The sequence below is a fragment of the Cetorhinus maximus genome, chromosome 1, assembly GCF_964194155.1.
Source record: "Cetorhinus maximus chromosome 1, sCetMax3.hap1.1, whole genome shotgun sequence".
NCBI classification, from domain to species: Eukaryota; Metazoa; Chordata; class Chondrichthyes; order Lamniformes; family Cetorhinidae; genus Cetorhinus; species Cetorhinus maximus.
Genome location: NC_135879.1, coordinates 19,674,008 through 19,691,682, shown reverse-complemented (window position 1 = coordinate 19,691,682; position 17,675 = coordinate 19,674,008). Strand labels below are relative to the sequence as shown.

General features: G+C 43.3%; 1 protein-coding gene across 4 annotated transcripts in view; it reads left to right on the top strand.

The window, feature by feature from the left end:
- Positions 1 to 17,675, top strand: part of LOC144678643 (serine/threonine-protein phosphatase 2A 55 kDa regulatory subunit B gamma isoform) — a 334,751-nt gene that overhangs the window by 120,553 nt on the left and 196,523 nt on the right. Inside the window, exon 3 of one of the 4 annotated variants that reach the window (XM_078538413.1) lies at positions 14,652 to 14,824. The exons of 2 other annotated variants lie outside the window; for them this stretch is intronic. In XM_078538413.1, the coding sequence (XP_078394539.1) occupies positions 14,791 to 14,824 (34 nt within the window). In that variant the 5' untranslated portion in view covers positions 14,652 to 14,790. Of the gene's footprint in view, positions 1 to 7,680; positions 8,021 to 14,651; positions 14,825 to 17,675 lie in introns of those variants that run through there. One more of the 4 variants, XM_078538397.1, reaches the window with a different exon arrangement.

Sequence of the window (17,675 nt, the reverse complement as noted above, 5' to 3'; positions counted from 1 at the left end):
GGGGGTGAGTGCAGTGGTTGACAGGGGCAAAATTTGTGCCATCGGCTGATCTACTGATACCAACCTGCCCCCCCGAACCATTTTCCCAGGTGAAGGATTGGGGGAGGGGGGTGGGATTGCTAGGGCTCTCAGTTGCAAACAGTGGGTCGTTAATAAAGGCTATTTTAAAGGCCACAAGGCCTATTGTCAGAGGCTGGCTGCAGTTTTCCAGTCGCCTTGTGGGCTCCCCCTGAGGCATTGGGGACTAGCCTAGCTGCCTGGAGGTGGCATCTGAGAGCCATCGCCCTCACCGCCGACCTGACAACAGCTGCTCCCCCTCCAAAATGGATTTTGAGGACATTTTGACATTTAATAAGTTAGAGAGAGGATACCTCAAAATGAAGGGACCCTCCCTCCCGAGAGGATACCTCAAAATGAAGGGACCCTCCCTCCCCCTCTCGCCTGAACATGCTGCTGCTTCAGTGCTGTAGTGCCTCCTATTGGCCACCCAGCTTTGTGAACTTGCCCACCCCCCCTTAATTGGATGACAAACCTGCCCTCTGGCCACTAATTGGCCAGTTCTGGGAAAAATCACTGCCGGGTGACTGTTTGTTTCCCCCACTGTGCAGAGTTGTGATCCCCTTTGACCTTGCTGGGTTCAATTTACAATGTTGCTGGCTCACAACCACAGTGTCTGCCGCAATTACAGGCTGAGAAACCTGGGAATAACACCTTGTATAACATTAAACAAAAGAAAATCATTATACACGCAAGACTGTATTCACACATTTTGAAACCAGTGTTTACATGGAGTCCACAGTGAGGAAGCTGATCAGTCATTTTTTTAATGTAGTGGTTCCTGTGAAGGGGTGAGTTGAACAGGTTAATAAAGTAATTAATGTACATTAGTGGGCAGATTGTAATCAAACTTTCGTCTTTTGAAGCCATATATGAACTTGGGGCGATGGCTGACGTATTTATTATTTATAGGACTTTTTAATTTTTCTTAGAAGGAAATGATAAAAATTAAGCTTAGTATTTAAATATTACTCTACTCTAGTTTGACATCACCTTCGTCTTGCTGCATAAACAGGTACTCTACAGACAGACTGGGTACTGTGATTGCTAGTGCTGCAAGAGTTTTTAAGACTCTTAATTGTATTTTTTTAATTACATGCTCATAATTAAGTATTGCAATAGGATATCTCTAAGGAGCAAACCTCTTCAGTTATAACTGCAGGTTGCACTGATTTTTGCCATTTCTCAGTTATATGGTGTAACAGTGCTATTTATTGTGATGCAATTGAGTGGATACCTAAATCACAGGTAGCTAATAAGGGTTTAAGAGTTGTACTTGCCCATAAGCCATGCTACCCTGAATTTCAGGCAGGGTAACTCCCAGTGCATACATTCGAAAATAAAATGTTCTGTATGACCATCCCCACTGTGCAATTTATATTTCAGACCTGAAAATCATAGAAAATATTTTGAAGCTTAATTTAATTCTAGCAGAATGAACAATAACCTTGTAATCTCCTTTTCCCCTGAGCACTGATTTTTTTTCATTAGAAATAATAAATGGCATTAGGTTGTGTCTACCCCAGACTCAAAATAAAAGTTATGATATTAATTTATGAATGCGTAAGAGAAAAAAGGTTACAATGCAAGGTTAAAGTGCAATCAAGGGCAGTGTAAAGCATGGAACCCTGCAGTTTTGCATGGTTCACTGTTGTGGCAGCAAATCCCCCATGGTGCAGGCAAGGAGAGGCAATCCATAAAGCATGTTGGAGGTCATGGCCCTTCACCTCCATTTTTTGTTCTTAAACAACTCTGACATTTGAAAGCAGCTTTTGCTTCTCTTTTTTTGTCAGTGCATCTTCACGCCATGTGCTGAGGGTGCAGGGAAAATACCTTGACTGGGGTGATTTTGTTTGATACTTTTGCTGCCACATGCATGCATCCTTGTCCATAGTGGACAACAATAGAATTTTTTCAGTTTCGGATCTGCAGTAGATACTCGCTTACATCCAATGATGTTGAACTGAGAAAATATCACACCCCTAAAATCAGAAGTTTACCTTTTATTGACCAATATGTAGCTGTACGCTAGCATGAAGTAGGTTGTAACAATGGCAATCCCTTGTTATAAGAGGTTATGGTATGTGGTTCAGATGTGACATCTGGTGCATTATTCAAATCTTCTCAAAGGCAGTCTGATGAACACTTAAAGACTATGTTATGAATCAACTTGCTGTGCTATGTTTTATGTATGTTAAGGAACAGAGTATTACAGTGAATTACAACTTTGTTATTTTCTACATATGAAATGTTATAATAGTTCCCTGCTCTTTTTAGAGGGCTAAATGTAATTCTTAACCAACAATCAAGCTGAAGGAGACATTTTTTTTCTCTTTGGGTCATACTTCCTTACTGGATCTTGTACACTAAGGATAGAGTTTCTGCTTTGGGCATATTGGCAATCCGGATGCAAATTGAAATTTCACTGGTTTTCCAAAGGGAAGTTTTGGTCAAGTTTCCATTCCCATGCATTTGCATATTGCCAAAATCTTCCATGAGAGAGCACAATCGAGCAGCATAATACAAAGTATATTTTTTAAAAATAAATTTATTTATTTAAAAGCAGTTAATATAGCTGAAAATGAATTAATTATGAAAAATAAGCATTTTAATTTGAGTGACCTCATTTAAATCACTGAAAATGACTTTTTAAGAAAAAAATACAAAACAGTTTACTAATTTGATGTTCACTGGTCAGTTTTTTAGTAAATTAAATAACTTTTACTACTTAAAATGAAGCTTTTTTGCTTATTTTTTATTCATTCATGGGATGTGGGCATCGCTGGCTAGGCCAGGCCTAGCTAGGCCAGCATTTATTGCACGTCCCTAATTGCCCTTGTTCAGAGGGCATTTAAGAGTCAACCACATTGCTGTGGGTCTGGAGTCACATGTATGCCAGATCAGGTAAGGACAGCAGATTTCCTTCTCTAAAGGACATTTGTGAACCAGATGGGTTTTTACAACAATCAACAATGGTCTGATGGTCATCATTAGATTTATAATTCCAGACTTTTATTGAATTCAAATTCCACCATCTGCCGTGGTGGGATTCGAACCCAGGTCCCCAGAGCGTTACCCTGGGTCTCTGGATTACTAGTCCGGCCATAATACCACTATGCCATCGCCTCCCCTTAAAAAAAGAAGAAAAAAATTTTCACTTCAGACTCCCCAGGGCACTCAGCTAAGAGCATCAAGGGAGCACTGAGAGGCAGGGGCTGGGACAGGCGGTAGCTCGTCTCGCATTTTCTGAAAAAAGCTTAATTTTAAGAGCCTCCTCAAAGGGTGAAAATGGATTCAATTTGCAGAAACTTGCCGAGCTGGGTAATTCCAGTTGGGGAAAGTTGTGGCCAAATTTTGAAAGGTGACTGCTTCTGGCACACTGGCCCAGACCTTCTGGTCTCCGATGCGATGTGGTGGAGGGCTCCTTGGAAATCCCCATGCGCTGACTGCACAGGAATTGCATGGGAAGTTTTAACTTCCATTGGGCAATTCCCCCAAGTCTGAAACCATTTGAAACTGAGTTAGAGTCAAAGGCTTTGGATGGTTCCGACTTAATTAGCAGAATTATTACCCTGGTAAAGTTGGAAGGATTAAAACCAGTTCTAACTGCTGGGTAACTATACTCCCCACTGCTATGGGAAGCAATGGAAACTCAAGCCCTGCATGTTTCTTTTTCTTCCTAGCTGGATGAAACTCTCTCCCACCTTTCAGTTTGGGAATGTTTTTCTGCCAGTTGAGTCAGCTGCCACCATCCCAAATAAGGAATTCTGGAAACTAGGACGTTCCAAAGTTTTGTGTGAATGGTTACAGGAATCTTTTTAACAAACCTCTGTTGCCTCGGGCCATCTGAACAAGTGCTTTATTTCAATCTAATCTGCATTTCCCAGAACCCCTATCTGGTGGATTTAACCTCTTTTTGTTATATTTTGAAATAAAATAGTCAATTGACAAAATGCTTCCATCTACCAATAATCAGAAAGACAAATCTTTTGCAAATCATGAACATGGCTTGTAAATAATTATGTAGGCAAGCTTCAAAATTCAATTTCTGAAGCTGAGTGGCAAGATATTGTTTTTATTCTGCATGGAAGGTTGCTAAATCAGCCTGTACAGACCAACTCAGCATCAACAGAAGCCGACTCAATTAATGATGCAGTTCTAGTTGGAATCAGCTCAGTAATTTGGAAAGGGCATTAGAGATATCACGATCCACAAGATCAAAGTTGTAGTTTTTGAGATTTGTTCATAACTTTCAGCACTACCTGATTTTTAAATCAAAATCTAATTCATCAGTTGCAAGTAAATGGTTACGGCTGTATGGGGTTTATATGTATCTTCGTGGAGCGAAGCCATAGTTAAATGGATGATATGACCAAAGCTTTCAGATTATGGAGGGTTATGATACAGTAAGTAGTGATGGATTGTTTCACTGGCCAGGGAATAGTAATAAGGTCATTTAAGGTGGTAAGACTTAAAGGGGGAATTAGAAGTAGGAGATTTTCAGGCAGTGTTGGGTTCGAAAATGGAATTCTCCGCTGTTGAAGCATCATCCATAAATAATTTTAGAAGTAAATTGGGGAGGGGAACGCAGAAGAGTTGGACAAACTGTGTGCAGAGAAATGACTGTCCAGACAACACATTTCTGTGCTTTAATATGCTGTGATACTTTGAAATACAGACATTTTATGGGTCAGATGACAGCTTTTAAAATAAATCCATGCACCTTACACCAGGGAGCAGTTATCCCCCAGCACCTGGGGCTGGCATCGAGTTAATTCAGTCTAAGTGACACAAAAGAAATATGTGGTGCTATTCACAGCCACTGGGCGTCTCAAAGCTCTTTACAGTCAATGAAGTACCTTTGAAGTGTGGTCACTGTTGTAATGTAGGAAACATGGCAGCCAATTTACACACAGCAAGATCCCACTGCAGCATTGTAGCAAGACCAGATAATCTGTTTCTTGTGATGTTGTCTGAAGGATAAATATTGGCCAAAGCACAGCAGAAACTTGCCTGGTCATCTTCGAAATAGTGCCATGTGATCTTTTATGCCTACATGAGAGGTTAGATGGTTTAACATCGTGTCCAAAAGATGGCACCTCTGATAATGCAGTACCCCCTCAGTACTGCACTGGAGTGTCAGTCCAGATTTTTGAGGTCAAGTTCAGGAGTGGGACTTGGAGTCTTCTGACTCAGAAGCATGAGTGCTACTAATGGAGCCACAGCTGGATCAACATCTATCAAATGTCTTTGGCGGAGTGAATTTGTATACTGTATGTCTGAACAATACAAGGCAGGCAGTCTCTGAGTTAGCTGATCCGACTGGATCATTTGGCCTCAACATTGCTAGGTTATGGAGAAGAAGAAATGGTTCTTGCTCCTTTTCACTCTCCAGTGAGCCCTGCTGGAAATGCTCGAGGTCAAGATACGGAATGAGATAAGATTGAGTTCAGCTGTAATGCCCCTCGCAATCGAATATCCTGGTGACACTTCCTGTCAAGATGGGCGTGAGTAATTGTTGTATAGGATTGCTTTGTGGCTTTGCGTGGTGACATCCATGAAGCTATGGTCATGTAATTGCAGGCGGGGAAGGTTGACTGACTGGCACTTTTTGTCTCACCAGCACCAAGGAATTATTTCACTTAGTCAAGATTATTGGAAGCAATTTGCTGTTGTAGAATTATCCCCCAGCAAACAGTCCCATTGCTTTGAGAGAAACAATGGTGGGGGGGGGGACTGGCCCAGTAAATGTATTCAAAATTAACTTAGTCAATTCTGTGATGCAACCCTGTTGATTCTTGGGTTAGTGTGGAATCACTCTCAGCAACTTTTGGATCTTGGTGCTCTTCTGTCAAAGTGCAGACTCCCGAATTTGCTGTCAGTTTCAGTGAGAGAATGATGGCAAACAGTTGCTGACAGTTCCGCTGTTGTTGCCATCACAAAATCCATGCCAGTATTTTTCCCATTTCCAAATTAGCTGCTGAGGCACAAGCAGAGAAAATGGATTAGCATGGAGAAATTGAGGTCGATTCATCAAATCCGAGAGCGCAGAAGGAGGCCGTTTCGCCCATCATGTCTGTGTTGGCTCTTTGAAAGAATTATCCAGTTAGTCCCACACTTTTTCCATAACCCTGCAGATTTCTGCTTTTCAAATGTATTCCTTTCCCATTTGGAAGATGCAATTGAATCTGCATCGATGCAAAATGACACATGGCTATCATTGTGCTATTAAAATTGTGTAGTCAATACCATTATATTTGATGATTACTTTGTTGTCCCTGTGCATTCTCTCCTGCGTAGCCTGCCTCATCCCATGCATTATTGTAAATATGACAGCGGACCTACGCTTTTCTTTTGTGGTGGTCAATATTCTCCACGTTTTTGAGCTGCTATGTGCTTGATTTGTGCAAATACACCAAACATGCGTAACAAGAACTTATTTATAAAAGCAAATGTTAAAAATTACTACTTGGCTTCAATGCATGTGAAGTTGGAAATTGGTGTAAAGTGCTAGACATCTCCCATTGGCAGTACCACAATAGCGTAAGATCACTGAAATATAGCTTGCATTGAGTGGTTTTCCATCTGCATTATCTCTTAGGCAGCCCAACTCCAGTTTAAAGCCACATTAGTCATTTAATGAAATGAGCAGATGAAATCAATCCAGAATAACCCCAGCTGTAGTAACTGAACAGTGACACTAATTTGGGGTTTCCCCCCGTAAATCAGATGAGAGTATATCGCAATACATTCTAGTTATTTTAAGAACGGGAAAATAATCGCATCAAAGCATGATTTTTCTGCCTTGGTGTTTGATGCAAATACTTTTGCCAACTCATGGAGAATGGCATTAACTGGCGATAGCGTACTAAAATTCGGCACCAAGTCGTTGATTTTGTTTCTATTTTATTGGGCATTTTGGTCCCTGTTTGAAAGGGAACTCAGCAGATCAACTGCTTCAACTCAATCTACTGACCAAATCCTTCACAGCAAAGCTAGTGGTTTCAGTGCCTTCAACATTTCTCTCACACACACACTAATAACTGAAGCAGAGTGCCCAGCCGATTGTGCTGTCCCCTACTCTCTCTCTCTCTCTCTCTCCAGCATAAATTGATTTATTCGTGATTTTCCAGTAGTAACTAACATGCTTGTGGCTTTTTAAAAAAAAAAATCCTCTGGCACGGAAGAGTTCTTGCTCTGAAAAATTCCACCAAATGATAATGCGATGGTCTGATCTTTCTTTTTAATCACCTGCAGTGCCATATTTCATCTCCAGAAATGCGGACTAACCTGGTTGGATGCTGACAGGACGCCTGGGAGGGGCTTGTCCTGATGCAGCATGCACATATGACAGCAGCAGCAGCAGCCGTCACATACTTACTGTTTTACTGAGTCTCCTCCACAGGCTGCTCATGCAGCAGTGCACTTCTTCCAAGTACTGACCAGGCGTGCCACTTTCCCCCGGCCACCGCTTTTACAGATTCTGCAGCAGGACTCGAGCAGATTCTGCACGGGAGTTTTGTTTTTGGGGGGGGGGGGGGGTGGGGGAGTGCCCGGCTGAAGGATTGACTTTTAAAAAAAAAACTGCAGAAGTGATCCAGTAACTGTGACAAGCAATAGACCACCTTTTGCTTGAATTTCTCTTTTTTTTTGACACTCACTTTAGTGGGAGCTATTTTCCTCTCCCCACCTCTTTTTTCCCTCCTATCTCTCTCTCTCTTTCCCTTTTGTAAAGCTGTGTTGCATCACTGAACTACATTATGCTGTGCTCCACACCCCTCGCCTTCCTCCACCTCTGCTAAGGCAGTGGGAGTATGGATGCTGCTGTTGTGACGACCTCTCCTGCTTCTTTTAGTCCACTGCGGTTCGGCATGCCGACTAATCCTGCTGTCAATGGGCGAGGACATTGATACACGAAAAATCAACAACAGCTTTCTCCGAGACCATAACTATGTGACAGAAGGTATTGTTTCTTCAAAATAAAACCCCTTCCCATCTCCACTTCAGGTGGTAGTTTAGAATGTGTGTAAGTGCTGTGCTGAAATCTGAGAGAATTTGCAGCAGGATGAGCGAAGTCATGCCTCGAATACCTTATCAGGTCAGAGATGAAGTAATGAGTCAGCAGTTTTTCTTCAAGTACGTTCCCAAGTGTAGCATGTACTGGGCTATGTAACGAAAAAAAAAATGAGCTTTGAAATAAACAGTGATTGGAAGTAATATTGGCTTCCTCCCAGTTTCAGTTTAAGGGTGTTAAAATATATATATAATCATTTGAGATGTGGCCTCATCCTTTATTCAGGGGGAAAAAAAAACTAAGAGCAGGGACAGTTCCTCCCAATGGCAAACTTGAAAATGTGTACATGCTAGAGATGTTTTTCTTAATCTCTCAATCTGCAAAAGTCTAAAAGCCAGTGTTTTGGCCCACATGAAGGATCCTTCTCCACTTTCACATTTTGATTGTACCTTTTATTCATTTTGGTTGGTTCCGCACACAGGAAATGGACTGGCTCCAGCAGAACATAATAACTAGAGATTTTCAAGACTGCAGCATTTCAGTGTACGACTTGTTTTGTGGTGCTTGTGGCATGTTCCAGAAAATGATGGGAAATACAAAAGTGTTGCCTTGCAGATGTGCAACAGGGCTACTTCAGTGTCAAAAAAAAATAGCTGTTTTTGTTTTCTGATTGTGAAAATTTGCTGCAAACGTGCTATGCATTATCATCTTGCATTGAATGACCCAAAAGGCAGTGGTGTAGTGTGTGGTGGCATCGTATATTGAGACTCGTTTCATTGAATGGTGAAACAAGGTTTCACACGTGGAGAGTTTTTGATCTCTGTTGTGCCATTACAGAGAGGTGAAACGTGCCGGGGGGGTTCTTTTCGAGGAGGAGAAGGGAGATTGAGGTCACTCTCTGCCTCAGAAGGCAGTGGAAGCAGGGTCATTGAATATTTTTAAGGCGAATAGATTCTTGTTAGGCAGGGGAATTGAAGGTTATTGGTGGTAGATGGGAATGTGGAATTTGAAACACAAACAGATCAGCCATGATCTTAGTGAATGGTGGAGCAGGCTTGAGGGGCCGAATGGCCTGCTTCTGCTCCTATTTCGTATGTATGTAACCCTTCTGCCCCCAGTGGCCAGCCTGAGAGAAGTATGGATTGAAACCTTAGGTGAAAAATTACCTGCTAGTGCTCTTTTTGACACGAAACAGCATGTGGGATGCAGTAAATGTTAAAAAGCTGGGAAAAGGTAATTTAACTAAGTGCTCAGCAGAGGCCCTCTGTCTCTCCATCAAAAAGGCATTTTAAATGTAGAGTTGGGAATGGAGGCATAGTCCAGTCCAAGTTTTGTAGGAAGCAATCTTCATTAATTTGGATTTAGGGTTCTGGGGGTTAACAGTTGGCGTACAGACTCTTATTTTTGTGTTAATAAATGAGTTATTGCATCTCTGCTTCTCTTATATTAAAGGAACACTGAGGTTCTTTTTATTGGTCTGCTCAGAAATAGAATCCTTTTCCTATATGTTCTGAATTGTGTGCCACTGCATTGCAGCTTGGGAAGGGAGAAAAACACTTAAATGCTGCTTTATGTAGCCAGACACACCACATGGCCAGTAATTCAACAAATATGGCCCCAGTTTATAAAGTCATTCAGAGGCATGGGTTCAAAGTATGCAATTGCAATGGGATTATTTGATTGGGAAAATTAGTATATAACATTAAAACATACCTTTTAATAGTACCTTTTGTCATAGAAGAAAAAATCCCCAAGGGGCATCACAGATGCATGATTTAAGAAAGGAAACCACAGAAGGAGATAGTTGGAGGGTTGGCAAAAGTGATGAGCTTTAACAAGTGCCTTAAAAGGGGTGCAGGGTTGGGGGGGATGGTTGGGGGAGAGAGCGAGAGAGAGGGGGGAGAGAGAGAGAAAAGTGGAAACATTTAGGAAGGAAGTTCCAGAGCATGGAATAGAGATGGCTAAAGGCATGGTCACCAATGGTAGGGTAAAGTGAGCAAACGATATGTAACAGGCTAGAGTCAGAGGAACAGAGATTTGAGGGGGCAGGGTGGGAGGAGGCACAGGTTGCAGGGTTAGATGAGATTTACAATGAAATCGGCCTGGCATGGTTAGTTTTGATATCTAGTTAGTCAAACTGTCATATCAATGTCAATTTTCTTTGTAACGTTATGATGGAGCAAATAATCCTGTTTGTGAATGAACTACAGATTTTTTTAAAATAAAGATTTTTAACTTGGACCAAAATACCTCAATTTCTCTCTTTTCATGGGGGGAAAAAAACTACCAGCTCTCCGAATAAATAGTTGCAACATGGGTCCTTTGGTAGTGCTGTGCTTAATGAAGTGTACAAGAACTACTGTGTTACATTGCCTCATTGTAGTAATAGAGATGGAACATGGATGTAAATTTGAGCGGCACTGGGTTTTTGACTTTATCAATAATGTGAGTGGGAATTTTTAGGTTCTGTTCAAGCCTTTCACTACAGAAAGCATCAGTTTTACAACCTTTGCAGTGTATAGAATCCCCAACCAATGATTGGGAATTGGTATTGTTTGTATTCCTTCTGTTGTCTACAGATGTGAAATATTTGTTTTTGGGCTTATGCAGCTGTGATGCTTGTGTTCTTATTTGCCACAGTGTATTTTTGAAAGCGATTTTTTTTTTTCTTCTTCAATGGCTGGTAAAACAAGCATGAAGTGTCTGAGATATTGCTTAGTATTCAATACATGAAGTGAAATGCTGGTCTGTTACCCTCACTGAAAGTGAGAATCATTACTGTTTGCCTGTTGTTACAATAGATGATGCCTTGTATCCTGAGCAGCAGCGTATCAAGTCATAGCCATCCAAATAAATAAAGCACTGTACTGAGAAATATTTTCCTGCATTGCTGCCTGCTTCTTAGCTGGCTTTTTGTCCTAGAATACAAGCAGTGTCTTGAGACAAGCAATTGGCCATTTTTGGTTATAACCCTTTGCAAATCACAGTATTGGGTCATAAACAGCACTGACTGCATTAATATAATGTTTCCAATTCAATATCAGAGCTATTGGTTTCAGGATTCAATAGGAGTAATCTCAATTTCCAGCCTGAGATGCTGTAAATGGAGTGTATTCATCTGATAAAAATGGATGTCTTGGGAGTAGTCTCCATAATGAATTCCTGCAGTGCACAAGCCATTGTAGGCCATGTCCCATTGTTGATCAGTTTTGTTGAATTATTAATTTGACATAGGTGTTGAATTTAACTCTCTCTATAAGTACTCCAGTGATTTACTCTTTCTGTACAACTGACTACCTCAAGACACAACAGTTGGATGCAGAGTTGAAGAACCTCTCCTGCAATTTCAGATATCAGTAAATTCATGCATGTTGATTTGTGAAAAGTCATCGTGGTGCACTCTATGTTGATATTTTTCACTAAGTAGGTGCATCCTGTAGAATATGACATGTAAGCCACACTCTGGCTTTCTCAGCTTTTATTTGAGCAGTTACTCAGTAAGTTGTCTTTTTGTCACAGGCCATAGACTAGCACAGGAGCCTGGCAATAGGAATATTCTCACCTGCAAGTAATGCATACTCATTGCAATGAGTGACAGAGATCTCTGCAGGACTTGACTTCAATATTTCAATGGAAATTTATCACAGGAACAAAATGAAATAAAAAGGGCAACCATATTCCAACTTTGTGCAAAATAGTTTTTTATATGATTAAACGATCTATTGAAGAAATATTTTGATGCAATGATCCAGCACGTGTTCACTCAAATTCACTAATGTGACTTGCCAGTTTTCTTAATGGTTAAGTATGTTGGTGTAACCCTGAGCCTCAATGCATGATCTGTGCTGTTAACTGATCTCAATCATTGCTGCAGTTCGGGTACTTTAACTGTTCCTTGGACAGGGTAGGAAAAAGTCAACTAGTGTTCCTTGTTACTCCTGGTGGAAAGTATGCTCCAGGATAGAATTCACTTTTTGCTTGGTGGCCTCCCATGAAGGGACCTACATTTGGTGATGGGGAAAGATACTTTTTTTTTTCCTGAATACAACAATGGCTAGTAGATTCCAGCTCTGTCGGTGTTGGTTGCAGTCCTTTTTTGTATCTACCTGAAGCAGTCCTTCCTATGTAAGTCTGGAAAGTGATGGGTTCTTAAAGTTAAACAGCCCGCCTATTCTCTCAACTTTGACCTGGTATTCAGCATGTCCACAATTCCAGCAAGGGATATTGGGTAGCCATTGGAAGTGTAATTTAGCTGCTGATTTTTATTTTCTTTGGTTTCCTATTCTCTTCACTTACTCTAATAATAGGCACACTGCCACTGACCATCTAGAATCATACACTGAACCATGGGGAGTCCAATTCAGGGCATAGGAACAAGAGTAGGCTATTTAGTCTCTTGAGTTTGTTCTGCCATTTAGTAAGATCATGGCTTATCAGTGATCTAAACCATATACTTTACCCTTTTTCACTTAATACCTGGAGTTATCAAAAATCCATCACTTTTTGAAGAAGCGTTTCCTAATTTTACTCCTGAAAGGCCCACCAATAATTTTTAGATTATGCCCCTTAGTCCTATACCCTTCAACCACTGAAATGGTTTCTATCTGCATTATCTGCTCTACTTGATATCTTAAGCTTCAATCAAAACACCCCTTAACCTCTACATTCCAGGGAACACAAACCTAATTTATGTAATCTCATCATGTAGTTTAATCCTTGGCGTCCCGATATCATTCTAGTGAATCTAGGTTGCAGTCCTTCCAAGACCAATATTTCCTTCCTAAGGTGCAGTGCCTGGAACTGCTTGCAGCAGGTGTGGTCTAACCAAGGCTTGAGTAGCTGAAGCATTCTACCCCCTTATATTCTAATCCTCTGGATATAAAGGCCAATATTTGATAAGCCTTTTTGTTTATTTTCTATACCTATTTATGACATTTTAATGATCTATATACCTGGATCCCACATCTCTTTGGACCTCCACTGTCTGTAGCTTTTCACAGTTTAGAAAGTATCCTGTTTGATCCTTCTTGGGTTCAGCAGCCTATATTAAAATCCATTTGCCACACTTGTGCCCACTCGTTTAATCCATCAATATATCTTGGTAATTTTATGCTTCCTTCTGCGCAGCTTACAATATTGCCTATCTTGGTATCTTGAGTAAATTTGAATATGTGGCTTTCTACCCCTTTCACTAAGTCCTGAATGAATATAGTAAACAGTTGAGGCCTCAGCATAGATCCTTACATGTCACATACTGTGAATTAGAGTATCTGCTCATTATCCCTAGTCACTCGCTCTCTTTGTGCACAGCTGATTTCCTGACCCAAGTTAATAATTTACCTTCAGTTCCATGCGCTTCAACTTTAGCTAATAGTCTCTTATGAGGAATTTAATCTTGTGACTTCTGGAAGCTCATGAATAACATTCATTGATTGGGCCCCTTTATAAAGTAACATGGAAACCTCTGCCTGCCTGGGTTTGAAATCTATTTCATTACACGTATGAAGTTTCCCTCAACTTTTAACTTACCCATAGATTTATAACACTAGTTGTTAATCTTATGGGTTTAATCCTTTCCATCGATATGAATTACAATTCAGTGAGCACTTGCTACACTATAGTCTTAAGGACTTCAATGATTTATTGATCAGTGGATCTGGAAAGCCAACAACTTACTGGTTGATGAGTAGTTTTGTTTCTTGCCTCATCTTCACTTTTCATGTTGATTTTATTATCCAAGCTCTGTGGAGGTCACTACAGATTATTATAGGTAGGATTTTGAGTTCGGTGTGCGGCGGATTCTGGAGCAGCCATGAAACGAGCTGCTGCCCGCGATTTCACACTGGCTAGCCAATTAAGGCCCGCAGAGCATGAACGGCGGCTCCCCATTGGTCAGGAAGGTGCGGGCGGAGGCGGGAGCCTGTCGGTCGCCGGGTCCAATGGCGACCTGGCAACCGGTTTAAAACTGGCACAGCCGGGCCCTGGAAGGCTGCTGGCAATGAAGACATCTTCGGTGTTGTCAGCAGGAGATTAAAGATTATGGATTCAAATGCCAGGTGGGAGGGCAGGTCGGGTGGGCACTCCTCTCCGCCCCTCTGGTTTTCGGACGAGTGCCTCGCGGTCCTCCGGGAAGAGGTGGCTTTCGGGAGGGACACCCTTGTCCCCAGGGATGGAAGGAGGAGGCCACTGCACCTAACAAAAAGAGCTTGGGAGGATGTGGCAGTGCTGGTCAGCAGCCACGATGTTGTGCGGCGCACCTGGGTCCAGTGCTGCAAGAGGTTTAACAACCTGCTGTGCTCAGGAAGGGTGAGTACTATGTTGGCATGGGTCAGTGTGTTGAAGTGTTAAGGGCTGGCTGTTCCCCCGTGGAGCTCAGGGGTGTTAGAGTCTGAGTGCCAAATTGTCAATGATGCTGGAGCTGGCTAAGGGGGCGAGCGCTGGCTGCTTGGACTGAGTGCCTTGCGGCTCGAGGGCCACAACTCGGATGTGCCCTGCTAGGTGTTCCTCAATTGGGGTTGACCAGGCTGCAATGGTGCTGCAGGTAGAGAGTGGACTAATCAATGCTCCTCTGTCCTTTCAGGGGAAGACGGCCCATAACAGCATTGAAAGGTCGCGGACTGGTGGAGGCCCCGCTAACCTCCTCATCCTAACCAGATCAGGACGCCTTGGAGCTGGAGAAGCGCTATCCACCTCGGTCAACCGGCCGTGGAGATGCTAGGATGTCAGACCAAGATAAGAGTGCAGTGCACAGAGGTGAGAGTTTCAGATGGTGCAAACATTCTTGTGTAGCCTCATCATTGGGAGTCAAAAAACTGGATTCCCCATTGATCATTGAAAGACAATGGCACCATAATACAGATCTCCATGGTCTCACCAGGGTGCCTGGCATGCATTGTGACAGTATGATGACTTAAACTAATGACATGTCGTTGTTCTCCCTTTGGTTTGCCACCATGCATCCAACCGCAGGACCTCTAAGAACCACCCCTGATGCCAGAGGCCTGCCAGGCTCCAGATGCACCTGTGTCACATCCACTCTCTGAACCAGGCACCAGTGCAGATATCAGCACCTGGGTGGGTGTTCGATCTTCGGCTAGAATGTCGGTGCACAGTGGTGAGTGTGCTTCACACTTGTTTGAGGTGCAGGCGGAGGCAGAGAGTGCCCAGGGCGCCAGCAGTCGGAGGGCTGCTGGAGACCAGAACGATGCTCAGTCAAAGGCTGATGATGAGCCTCTGGAGTTGCCCGTTAGGTGGCAAATGCTGGATGTCCAGCGAGATGTGTGAGAGGATCTGGTGGAAATCCATGAGGGTATGCGTGCCATCGTCTCTGTTATGGAGGAGTCCATGCAGAACAACAGCACTGCGTTGGCCCTCATGGCCGAGCATACTGCCTCCTCCATTGAGAGAATGGCGACTGTCATGGAGAGGCAGCTCCAGGAACAGAATCGGGTTCCTGGGGTTGCGCTTGGACCTGCAAGCCCTCACATAGGCACTGACCTCAGGTGGTCAGTATCCATGGCGGTGTGGGAGATGGAAGAGGCATCCAGTATCCCAGCTAGATGCCTGACCATTAACAGTGAGCAGGAAAGTCAGAGCAACCTCACATTGGCGCTCAAGCTGCCTGTTGACTCTGCGGGTCAGTCTCAAGGCGCTCTGGATGATAGTAGCAGCTCCCCTGCCCCTCTGTCAGTGACTGTAGCATCTGATGAGGCTGCGGCAACTGGGGAGATGCCAGCTGTGGAACTGGCTGCTCCCTCCCAGGCATCCCGCTCAGCATCAGCTTGGTGCTTTCATCTCCAGCTTGACGCAACTATGAACAGCTGATTGGGAGACTCCACACAGATCCCCCACTGACCCCTGGAAAGAGCCGGATGCATAGAAGTTGAGGGCCTCTGTGACCTTCAGAGCCACTGGCATAGGTTGTCCACCCACGCAGTCGGAGCTGATCTCACACCCAATCATCTGGCAGATGGAGGTCACTGCCTCCCTTGAGAGGCGGAGCCTCCTTCGGCATTGCACCTCAGACATATTGAGGTAGCTGCATCGTTGCCTGTAAACTTTGGAAGCAGGATAATGGTGTCTTCTGTGGTCCCTTCTGCCTTGGACTGCCAGCTGGTCCTCCGCCTCCTGTGCCTGCTCCTCACTTCCCACAGGTTTCCCCATGGAAGCTGCATTGGGACACCTGGCCCCCTCTCCCTTCTGCCCCTCTCTTCCTCCTCAGGAGGTGCCAACTGCGGAGACCACAATCCCCATTACCAGGATAACGAAAGGCTGTCTGGTACCAGGAAGGGTCCAAATGGTCTGAATTCTCTGCGACCCTTGGAGACACCAAGGAGCCCTAAAATGGAGCCAAGAAATGCTAAGAAAGAAGCCCCGAACACAGATGAAGCTGCCAAGGACCAATAAGTCACCAGCAGCAAACTATCTACCAAACCCCTCACTACTCACACTGGAAATGCTGCTGACCTCTTTTATCCCACCCCCGTGGATGAGGTTCTTGAAATTGCCAGCTGGCTGCCTGCCCATTTTGCCTGTGCGACCAGCGCGAAATTGCAAGAGCAATGAAAAATCAGGATCAATTGACTTTTTAAAAGCCTTAACTGGCCTCTTAATTAATGGCTGAAGTGGCTCTGGAATCCACGTGTGCCCGCCATCCGAAATATCACGCGAGTGCACGATAACGTCGGGACATTCGCCCGATGCCATCACGTGCTATTTTACGCTGGAGCGTGTTGGGTGCGCACCAGCACGTCGAGCGGAAAAATTCTGCCCGATATATTTATACAAGTGGCAGCAGAATTGACCATCCCAGGTTGCTCTTGACTAATAGTCCAGCTATGAAAAGGATGGAATGTAAACAAAAACATTTCTGGAAATACTCTGTAGGACAAGTGTCTGTGCAGAGACAAACAGCGCTAATGTTTCATGCTGGTGGTCTTTTCACACAACTAGATGTAAAAGCAACAACTTGTATTTATGTAGCACCTTTAACATAAAACATTCCAAGGCACTTCATAGGAGCATTATAAAACAAGTATAACACCACAAAAGGAGATATTAAGTCAGATGACTAAAAGCTTGGTCAAAGAGTAGTTTTAAGTAGCGTTTTAAAAGAGGAAGTGGAGAGATGGAATGGGGTAGGGAGGGTATTTCTGAGCTTGGGGCCTAGGCAACTGAAGGCATAGCCGCCAATGGTGAAGTGATTAAAATCAGGGATGTGCAAGAGGCCAGAATTAGAGGAGTGCACATAGGAGTTGTGGGACTGGAGGAGATTACAGCGATAGGCAGAGACAAGGCCCTGGAAAGATTTGAAAACAAGGATGACAATTTAACCAAGTGCAGAGAATAAGGAACAAAAGGAAAGCTCTGTGATGGGTAGAGTTCAAGAGCAATGGCTGTGATCTCAAATTGTTAAACTCAGTGTTTGTAAAGTATCTAATCAAAAGGTGGGATGCCGTATCTCAAACTTCCATTGAGCTTCATCGGAAAGAAATGGAGCTCGAGAGTCGAGGAAGGGAAGACTCAGAGATGGACCATGTGAAGGAGGGGGAGGGATAGAAATTTGAAGAAAGGTTGATGAAAATTTATGGTTTGGGGTTAAGAG